An 11,804-nucleotide genomic window follows, 5' to 3' on the forward strand; every position below is an offset into this window, starting at 1 on the left:
ATATAGAAATAAGATAGAAATAATAATATAGAAATTATACAGCAAGCGAAGTTTGGTAAAAATCTTTATACATTTTTTTCTCATTTGAACCTCTGATTTGCCCAAGGTCACAATGCTAATAAGTTTCTGAGGCAGGATTTTAATTAAGACTTGCCCAGTTCCAAGTCTGATGCTTTGAACTAGGTGCTACCTAAGAGCTAGTTATACTGGCTTTTTTAGAATCTTTCCAGAGATAGGGAACTCTCCTCTGAAGTTAGCCAGTTCTATTATTGGACAATTCAAGTTATTTCAAAATTATTTCTTATATTGAATTGAAATTGGTCTCCAAATAAGTTCAGACCATTCAGTCTAGTTTTTATTTCTGGAACTACATGGAAGGGGGGATGATGACAGCTTATTCTAAATTACTTCTTCTTCATGATGCCATAGCATTTAGAGATTAGAGTGACACCTCTGGATTCAGTTAATGGCCACCATGTTAGGATAGGAGTTTGGGCCATAAAGCTTTTTTAGACCTTTAAATGTGTTACACAAATATCCAGCATAGTTGTCTTTAAGGCAACAATCTGTCCCTATAAATTCACATTTCCTTTAAGAAGAAGGAGTCAATTTATGTCTAATTTCCTTGATGGCTTGATTCTGCCTTTACATATCTGATGTGATGATGCCATCTATGTATTTGGCCACTATACTAACCAAGGTGGATTTTTCAAAGTGAAACTTTCTGCAGAAGTCGGAAGAGAAAAGGTAAGTTGTGAATGGAATGAGTGAAATTGATTGAAATTGCAGCTTGACTCAACCTTGGAGCAATAAGGACTCAGAAAAGCGACTAAGGAGAAAGGTAAACCATAGAATGTTGGACTGGGTGATTTTTAAGAGCCATTCCAGCTCTAGCTGGAGCAATGCAGCTCTAGCTGGAGCAATGCAGCTCCATGCTGCATTTGAAGAAACAGAAATCCTAGACAAGTAAAGTGACTTGCCCAGGGTAGCTTAGTTTTTCTGTAAAGTGATAGAGTCAGGATTAGAAGCTTAATACCTGTTCTTTTCTTAAGACTAGAAATACATGCCCGTAACAGGATGTGTTTCCATCTGTCTGGATTGTGTTCTCATAGACCCTAACAAGATTCTTATTTTGAGATTCTATAATGGAATTTTAATTATCAAACATGATAATGAAAATTATTTTTATTAAGTTATATTAAATATATAAAATTTATGTTAAATTATATTAAATGATATCTATTGAATTAAAAAATAATTTTATAGTGTGAGGTTTAAGAAACAGTTAAAAAATCCTTATCTGTTTTAGAATCAATACTAAGTAATTGATACTAAATAAGAATTGATATTGAGTGGCAAGGGTTAGGCAATTGGGGTTAAGTGACTTGCCCAAGGTTATACAATGAGGCCTGGGGACAGATTTGAAACCAGGTCCTTTCAGTTCCAGCCCTGGTACTCTGTCCAACTACCTGTCCACAAAGTCTTTTATAGAATAACAGATTTTGAGCCAAAAGTAACCTAAAGAGTCACTGAATCCAATCCCCTCTTTTTACAAATAAGGAAACTGAAGTTCAGGTAAGTGAAGTAATTTGGCCAAGGTCACAGGGGTAATAAATGGATGAGTCAGAATTTAAATCTTGGTCCTCTATGACTCTAAATCCATTGACATTTTTCCCACCCCACAATGTCTCTCACATCTTTCAGTTATAAAACCAAACTCTAAGGGACTTCACAGTTGATTTGGGCAAGCTCACATCTGAACATGCTTCTCTCTACAAAACCTTTCCATGGATTTTTCAGCCTGTGCATAAAGACCTTAAGTTATATGGAATTAATTCCATTTTGAAGCAGATTATTTCAATTATATATAGTTGTCATTATCTGGAATTCTCTTCCCTCTCCAAAATCATGATAAAACTCTACCGTTGTAAGTCTTTATTTATACTACTTCTCCCTACATCAATTCTGAATTTAAAAAAATGTGTAGAGGAATTTTATGCAGCAGACGGTGATCACATCATTTCTGTGTTCTCTCCTTTGGGTGTAACATCCCCAGTTCCTCCCACCTATCAAACTACAATATGGTGTCAAATTCCCTTATTGCCCTGGTAACCCCCCTCCAATAAGCTTTATCACATTCCATGTCCCTTCCAAAATGCACTGTTCAATATTGGGCACAATCCCCCACAAAAATGACATGGTCAGACTCCAGCAGAAGCATCACCTCCCTTCTACTTAGGACATTATTTAGTGATGTCAGAGTCATCTTCAGGCCAGATATGGGAAGTTCTGGTCACTTACTCTAACAGTGCTTAAGCTTATTTTGGTCCAAGGCATTATTGTTAGCTATAGAATCATAAAAAATCAGAGTCGAAAAGAGTTAGTGAATCCATCTAGTCCAAAAATCACATCTAGAACACCTTCAGAATGGTCATCAGCCTTCATTGGAAGAGTTTAAGTAAGGGTGAATGACCATTCCACTTTTAGATAATTCTCTTGTTAAAGTTTTAAATAAAATCTAAATTTGAATCTTTCTGCTGCATTTACTGCTTGTTCTTGTTTCTTTGGGGGCAAGTAAAGTAATTATAATCCCTTTTCTTTTATCATAAAAATTTTTTTATAATCCTTTATTTCTTTTTAAACCCTTAACTTCTATGTCAGTATTGATATTAAGTATTGGTTCCAAGGCAGAAAAAGTAGTAAGGACTGGGCAATTGAGGTTAAGTAACTTGCCCAGGGTTATACATCTAGGAAATGACTGAGGTCAAATTTGCATCCAGAACCTTCTGTCTAGACCTGGTGCTCCTTCCGCTGAGCCTCCTAGCTTCCTCTAAAATCCCTTTTCTAGAAGATAATTTTTCAAATACTTGAAGATGACTATCATGTTTTCTCTTTAATCTTATTTGCTCTAAGATATTTATAATTTCTGGTCTTAAGTCCTTTCATCATTTTGGTTGTACTTCAGTGTATGATAATTTAGCAACTGAATGGCAATGTTAAAAAGTTATCTCATGTGTAGGATAAAATGTTATCCTGGGTAGGTTTATGAAATCATGATCAAACATGGGCTACTTCATAGACATGCATAAAGAAACAGAAAATGTATATGAAGTAGGTATGTGATAAATACAAAAACTTTCAGTGATGGTGTTGAAGATACCAGTAATTGAGGGAGCTTGATCAGGTAAGGTCTATTGTAGGAGGTGATAGTGGAGCTGAGCCTTGAAGCAAGATTAGGAATTTTAAAAGGTAGATGCGGAGAGAGAGTATGTATTCTAGTCATGGTGACAACTCACTCTTCCTTTTGTTCAGTCAGTACCTGGCACCTCACATGAGCTAAATCACTCAGTAGGACTTGGTTTCTATGGATGGATATTAGGAGATAAGACTGGTCTTAGAGTGACAGGAGAACTAAGGGGAAACAATTTTGGTCAAGAGCTTCAAGACTTGGGTTCTAGTGCCAGCTAGCCTCTTCTGTTCTGTTTAACCTTGGCCATGTCATATCTCTATTTCACAGATGATGAAAGAACACATGACCATCTCCTCCATCTATTAAACTCTTGGGGGAAATGAATAGCTAGTTTGAAATATTCAAACTTGTGGCTCACACTTTAAGATGGAATAATTCTGGATTCTTATCCAAGGATGAAATGCATATAACAAATGCCTGGAAAGAGGACATTTACCTAAAGACTTTAATGTCTAATGAAAGTATTTTAATACTAAAAAAGAGGAAGAGGGAGGAAGAAAACTAACCACATATACAGAAACATCTTTGGACCAGGAGTCAGAGATTTGGTTGTCATGTTACCATCTGCCTTAGGTCACTTAATCTCCAAACTCCCTCCCTCTTTCTTCTAAATACAAGAACCTCAAAATCCAGATGTATTGCTTAAAATAGAGTGGTCTTATGCCTTGTCTTCATAGTTTTTTCCCACTTCTTTAAGCTGCGTATGTGTATGCATGTGTGCAGGTATGTGTACATATGTGCATGGAATTGGGAGTGGGGAAATACCAGGAACTAGGTTACGATCCTAACCCAACATAATCTTTTTCGTCCAATCCAAATAGCCAGTGGCCTTGAATTTAACACTAACACTGAAAAATACTTTGTAATTATTTTCTTTTCCACATACATTAAGCACTGAAATTGTTATCCCATGATGATTCTCCATTTAAACTCTACAACACTCTCTCTCTAATATTACTGCAACCAGCAGGCTTTCACCACCTTTACTGGTTCTCCTTTTTGTCTTTTCATTATTGTTCTTGGATCAATTTCTCTGTCTTCCATCTGTTAACTCTTTTCCTCCTTTTCCTAGACATTCCCAAGGAATTGAAAGAATTGTACCCATGTCTAGCAAATTGGACACAGATGCTATTTTAGGAGAAAGAAGAGTATTTCCAATGGAGTTACCAAGACTTGAGTTCAAATCTTTCCTCAGTCACTTATTAGTCATAACTAAAGACAAGTCACTTAACAGCTCTGAAACTCAGTTTTTAACATTTGTAATATGGTGATAATAACAGCATCTACCACAAAGGGCTATTGTAAGTCTTGAATGTAAAAACATTATGTAAAGGACATTGCAAATGATTTATTCTGTAAATGTGAGTTACTATTTGTTCTTATTCCTCCTTCTCCTAATAGCAAATATTTATATAGCACTTTTAAGATTTCAAAATGTTTTACATATATTATTACATTTTATGTTCACAACAATTTTGTGAGGTGGGTACCATTATCCTCCTTAAAGATGTAGAAGAAGCTAAGGCTGAAAGGGAATAAATAATTTCTCCCAGTCCCAAAGGAAGTATCTGAGAAAAGTGTGAATGCAGATCATCCTAATCTTAGATACAGGATTCTGTCCATTATGTCACTAGTTGCCCAACTATATTTGTCTGTTAAAATTACTACTACTACTACTCCTGGATTCTAGTCCTGGCTAATTATTCATAAGTTGAATGACTTTGGATAAATTCCTTATCCTCATGGATTTTCATGGAAAAAGTGAATAGCTTGTTAAAATGGTGGTATCAGATAATGGAATTTGAATTTTGATGGGCACATCTGGACGCTCAATAAGGGCTGGGAATAATATTTTTGCTTGGGATTTTGAAAATTTGATATATAATACTTAAGAGTTAGAATCTAGAATGGAATTCCTGCTTCAGATATGGGTTATATGAGAAAACTTCTAAGACCACCTTTATTATTTTTTGTCCTTCAGATAATTTGAATAATTGGGAAAGATGTTTATCTATAAATATTTCCCATAATAATTCAAAATCCCATCATTTGCACTGAATATTATTGGAATCCTCAAAAGTATTTTTAATAAAATTAAAATATCTATAAGAGGAGTGACAATTTATTTTCTTGCCATCTTTTTCAGTGGTACCTTAGGACAAAAGTAATGCCCTGAGAGAATGTAGTGAATCATTGTGGGATATAATAAAGTGAGAATGAAATAGAAGGTAAATTACTGAAGACATTGTCCCCTATCCTCAATTCCTCTTTCAAGCCCCTCCCCTTCCAAAAACAGTCACACATTTAACACTTTTTTTTAAAGGATTGACTGATCATGAAGTTTGACCCTGTTAGAATGATGGAGGCACACAAGTTTAGAGAAGGAAAGAATGAGAGTCAGGAGTCATAATCATTCTGGAAACTTGTCCTTAATGACAAATTTGCTCATTCTAGAGAGTGAGAGAAGAGGAGGAGAGGAGAGAGAGAAGAGAGAGTGTGTGAAAGAAACAGACAGATATAGACAGAGATATAAAGAAGCAGAGAAACCTAAAGATAGATAGATGCACATACAGATACTGAGACAGAAAACACAAATAAGAAAACCTTGTGAAATCTGTATGTCCAACTTAGAGTGCTCAGGACTGTTTTGTAAGGGATGATGTTTCTATATTGCTTCTATGAGTTAAGGGTCATCTATTTGTTCTACTTGAAAAGGAAATGATATTGAAGTAGGTGAGGATTTGCAAGAGAAACACGTCTTATTCAAAGACTACACATAGACATTGATCACCTATGAAATTTAATTGCCTAGATCCTCTGACTTTTGGTCTCTGATCACTTTTGTGGCTTTGTCTGCAGGGAAGAAGTCTCCCCTGTGATGGGCTCTCTCTTCAACCACACATTACTGAACACAGCTACTTTCATTCTTCTGGGTGTCCCAGGGCTAGAGGCAGCCCACCTTTGGCTGGCAGTTCCATTGAGTGCCATGTACTCCATAGCTTTATTAGGAAATATTATCATTGTGACTGTGATCTGGACAGACAGTGCCCTACATGAGCCTATGTATCACTTCTTATGTATCCTGGCTGCTGTGGACATTGTCATGTCAACCTCAGTGACCCCCAAGATATTGACTATTTTCTGGTCAGGCAATGGCATTATTGGCTTTGCTGCTTGTTTCATTCAGATGTACATTGTCCATGCCAGCACAGCTGTAGAAACAGGGTTGCTCCTAGCTATGGCTTTTGATCGTTATATAGCCATCTGTAAACCTCTGCACTACCAAACCATCCTCACACCAAGGACTATGATAGGGATGGGCATGGGCATCATAGCAAGAGCTATCACAGCTGTGACACCAATGACCTGGATGGTGGTCCATCTGCCATATTGTGCCTCCCATGAAATTCCCCATTCCTATTGTGAACACATGGCTGTGGCCAAGCTGGCATGTGCTGACTATATGCCCAGCAGTCTTTATAGCTTGATCGTTTCTTTCATCGTTGTGGGGATTGATGTGACCTTCATTGCTACCTCCTACAGTCTGATCCTCCGGGCTGTGTTCAGTCTCCCCTCTAGAGATGCACGGGTCAAAGCCCTCAGCACATGTGGTTCACATGTGAGTGTCATGGTCCTTTACTACTTACCAGCCATGGTGTCCATCTATATGGCTTGGCTAGGAGAGGACATTGTGCCCTTACATACTCAGGTTCTGCTGGCTGATTTCTATCTAGTGATCCCTCCTATGCTAAATCCTCTTATCTATGGCCTGAAGACAAAGCGTATTAGAGAGCGAGTATGGAATGCCATGGCCAACAGCCTTCCTGATCATATATGCCATAATTCAGCAAAAGATAAAAGACCTATTCGAGTGTTTGTTATGGAACACAGTGAATCCACATGGGGAGTGCAGGCTCAGAAATAAGTGGGGACATTGAAATGTTGTCTTTATGCCTACCATTCATTCCTAGCAAAGCTGTTCTCACCTATTACGAAGTTTGTAGCTCTTCTCAAATCATAGTTGCTTCCCTTCTAATATTTCAGACATCATAGTATTTATGTTTCTTCTATTGGGTCTTCAATTAATCAAAAAGTATTTATTATTTTTGTGTGGTGATGAGTCAGTGAGTTAACAAGCCTTTATTGCAGTTTCTCTATGCTAGGCACTGTGCTATATGATAAGGATAAAAGGAAAGGCAAAAATTTGGACCTTGTCCTCAGAGAACTTATTTTCTGATAAGTAAATCAATAGGCACATAAAAATTATATACAGAGTAGATCAGAGCCAGTCTCATGGAAGCTCAGTGTATTAGGAATTATCTCCAGCATATAGCAGAATCTGAGCTGAGGCTTAAAGGAAGTCAGATCTTGAAGACTTAAGTTTTTTTTTTTTTAACACATCCATGAATACAACACATTAAAATAACAATACTGTGGGAGAGGGTTTCATTTAGCTAATCACTGTCCACTTTCTCAATTTTATTGGCTTTATCTGTTCTATATCTGTTACAGTGCATATGCATGGGGTCCCTCATAGGGAAAGAAGCATTTTGCAATTTGCAAAGGAACAAAATTGTTCCCTAAGATTAAGACATTTTCCTCAGAGCAATACATTAATATTCATTTAGTACTGATGATGCCATATCTCTCTTTGAATACTTTCTTCCATTAACATGTGGGATAGCTTTCAGGTATCTTATATAACTTACAGTCTTTTCCCTAACACAGGTTGTAAAATCCCAGAGTACCTAAGCAAAAATAAAATCAACAAAACACAAAAATTTGAGCTAGAAAAAAATTTTGCAATTACCCATCTCAATTTATTCCTAACCATTTATATTTTCTGCAGTGAGGATTTAAAAAAAAGAGAATGAGAGAGAGAGAGAGAGAGAGAGAGAGAGAGAGCACACATGCACATGCTGGGGTGAGTGTGTGATGGCAGTCTGGTGTAGCCTGCGGACCTCTTCAATATTTTAATTTTATACTTGAAGTCATTGCTAAATTTAGTTAGAGATGAGTAAAATAGAGATGAAATTTTTTCCCTATATAAGTTCATAGACACTAGGTTAAAATCTTTGTCCTATACCATTCAAATCATTATTAATGCATTATTATCCAATCTTTGAAAACCTTTGGTGGGGGAAGGATAACCTTATAACTCCTTGGGGGAAACCATTTCACTTTGAAACAACTTTAATTATAAGAAAATTTCTTTTTACATCAAAGCTAAATTTGCTCATCTACATCTTCCAATCATCCCTTCTACTTTGATCCTTTGAGGCAAAAGGGAAAAAGTTGAATCCTTTTTCCACATGGTACTCCCTTTAGATGACTAAAGATAGCCATATACCCCACTTTGTCAATTTTCTTTCTCATGGGGATAAACATTAGTTCACAAACCATGCCTGATTTGATAAGTTTAAGACTTTCCAGTAAAGTTGTCCAGAATGGTGAAGGGAGAAGAAAATATAATTTCTCTTCTGAAACTATGAACTGAAAAGTTCAAAGCAATTGTCTTGATGTGGTCTGGATCAGAGTAGAATACCAAGATCATCACTTTGTTTCTTTTAGACATTATGCATCTCTCAATGCAGCCTTAGATCAACTTTGCTTTTTTATCTGCCATCCTATATTGCTGACTCATATTGAGCTATCCCATACACATCCATTAAAATTCTTGTCACAATCCATACTAATAAAGTTGATTTTTTAACCTTGTTGTTGAACTTCATATTTATTTTTGTATAAAATGTCAACTTATTATCTCAAGGTCTTTTGTATCCTGAATCTGTTAACAAATATATGTTATCTTTACCAGTCGTAAATATCTCAAGTATTCAGGCTATGCTTTCATTCAAGTCATTAATAAAATGTCTTTGGAAATGCCAAACTAAGGAAATATTCTATTGACAATACAAGTGAACATTCCCAAGTTAAGCTTATTAATAATGACTATTCTTAGAGTCTACCCACTCAAGTAATTCTGAATCTGTACATACACTACACTCTTGATTACAATTCTCTATCTTACCCAGAAGTATATTGAATCCTTATGGAAATCTATTATCTCAAAACGCTGTCTGAGAAAAATCTCTGTACATTTTAAAACTTGACTATTACTCTTCTTCTTTGACTCATGACCCTCATACACTTTTATAGACTGGGAAGGGATGTGAGAGAAAAGGGAAAGAGGAGTTGATTGAAGTGGCCTGGGATCCTGAAGCTTCCACATAAAAGCCTTTTTTTTTTTGTCTTAAACAATTTGTTTAGGTTTCTATGCTAGCCCATCTGATTATTTCAATAAACCATGTGGCTATAAACAGTGAAGTATATTGTGATTAAGGAGGACTATAACAAAGGAGAGAATAATTCAAGTACTAGGGTGGAGGCTCAGAGTAGATGTGAACCAAACTTTGTATTTTTAGTAATTGAGAGTTTATTCTAGATACCCAATGTAGCTTTCCATTGCACCTGGATACCACCTTATTTTCCTCCCAGGCATAGGAGAGAGAACATACTCTGAGAGAGCAACCTTTTCCTAGGTAATTGTGGCACAATCTCTTGGCTATTGCATAATTGTTTTGCTACTCTATAATTGCAAAAAGCATGAGAATGAACCAGGAATTAGTGGGCATAGTTGTGGCAGTGTTATTATTATGTGTGACAAGTGTGAACTTGTCATTTTCACTGGCTGTTAAATACAGTTATTTCAAAGACTGTGTAAATTAATGTTAATAACATGTTAACAAGGTATTCTATTCATAGGAACAAGAATGTGTTTTAAACTTGTGTTTTAGGAACACTATATAGCTGCCTGAGGGAGTATGAATTGAAGAGGGAGGATACTAAAAGTGGTAAAAAACAGTTAGGATTTTATGATAGAGCATCTGAGAAGCAATGAAGGCACAAGGTGCCCATGTGTAATTTTTATTTTTGTAGAAATAATAAAAGTCTTCACATACTTCTTTTTGCTTTATTTTATATTGTTCTTAGGTATTTAAAAGATTTTTTCAATTCTTTCTTTATGTTATCCTTATGTTGAAATGATATCCACTTACAGATGTTTGCATAAAGACAGCTAGGTAGCTCAAAGAATAGAGTGCTAGACTTGGAGTCAGAAAGATCTGAGTTCAAATCCAGCCCCATATATTGGAACACAAAAACTTTTTACTGAAAAGCAGAGATATTAAATACATCCTTTCCAGATCATAATGCAATAAAATTATATTTAATAAGGGGTCACAGAAACACAGAACAAAATTAATTGAAGACTAAATAGTTTAATTTTAAAGGTAGAATGAGTTAAGAAACAAGTCATAAAATAATAATTTTATTAAAGAGAATGAGACAACATACTAAAACCTTTAGGATCCCTAAAGCATGCATAATAATAGCACCCCACCTCAGAATGTTGTTATGATGATCAAATGAGATAATATTTGTAAAGTACTTATCATAGTACCAAGTACAGAGTAGATACTTAGTAAATGTTTCTTTGTTCTCATATGTACTAGCACAAGGCTATGCAGCTTGTGTGTATTTAATAATTGTTTATTGATGGATAGACCTGCCACAACTTCTTCAGCTGTTCATTCCATTATCATTTAGCATATGCTTTGCTTCTAACTTTTTCCATTCTAAATAGTGATACTATAAATGTTTTTGATATGTGTAGTCTTTTTCCTCTTACTCCAACTGGATTCTTTAAAGTACGATTGTGAAGTATGAATAATTGTGTAACGAGTATAATTTTAGTTGTTTTCAAAATGGTCAGGTCAACTCACAGCTTCACCAACAATGAATTATCATTCATAGTCCTCACAATCCCATCAACACTGATTTTCTTCTAGTTGGATAAAGGATCTGTCCTTGGTGCTAGGAAGACATGGACTCAAGACCTGCCCTTGACAGATGGCTTTGTGATCCTTTGCAAATCAGTCTCAGTGCCCAAGGCAACTGTAGAACATTTGTAGAAAATTGCAATGTGTGTTGTAATCAGCATTGGTTCCTTACAGGTAATTCCTTTAAAATAAAATAAAATAATAAAATAAAAAAATAAAATCACAGATTTTAACCTTGTCTCAAAAAGTGATAACTTAGAGCTATTTTAATTTGTATTTGTGCCACAATTAGGGGAATTAGGGATCCTGAACATTGTTTCAGAGAGTTGTTGACAATTCAAATCTTCTCTTGAAAACTGCCCATTTATTTATTTATTTCAACAACTTGTATTTTAGGGAATGTCTCTTAATCTGACAAATATGTGAACACTCATAGATTTATATTTGAGTCTTTTTACATATATATTTGAAAAGAGGTTTTTCTTTATTATGATACTTATTCCAACATCCTGTGTTTATTTGTATAAACTTAAAAAAAATTATATACCCAAACTCTACTTATCTTTTAAAATTGTCTTTGAATAGAGAATAGAAAGTTCTTTGCTCTCAGGAAAACAGGATAAAATTGATTTTTTTTTCCAATTCCTTTAGTCTTACTATATACTTAAGGATGATTTCATGGTCCCAGGATAGTAACTATGGGTATGATGGGG

The 11,804-nt window shown here is 35.4% G+C and overlaps 1 protein-coding gene across 1 annotated transcript; it reads left to right on the top strand.

Moving 5' to 3' along the window:
* The first annotated feature begins 922 nt into the window (after window positions 1–922).
* LOC100018429 (olfactory receptor 52I1-like) lies at window positions 923–7,175 on the top strand. The gene is made up of 2 exons (XM_001371626.3): window positions 923–966; window positions 6,110–7,175. Exons 1-2 carry the CDS (start codon window positions 923–925, stop codon window positions 7,173–7,175), a joined length of 1,110 nt encoding a protein of 369 aa, XP_001371663.2.
* The last annotated feature ends 4,629 nt before the right edge of the window (window positions 7,176–11,804 follow it).

The sequence above is a fragment of the Monodelphis domestica genome, chromosome 4 (genome assembly GCF_027887165.1).
Source record: "Monodelphis domestica isolate mMonDom1 chromosome 4, mMonDom1.pri, whole genome shotgun sequence".
NCBI lineage: Eukaryota > Metazoa > Chordata > Mammalia > Didelphimorphia > Didelphidae > Monodelphis > Monodelphis domestica.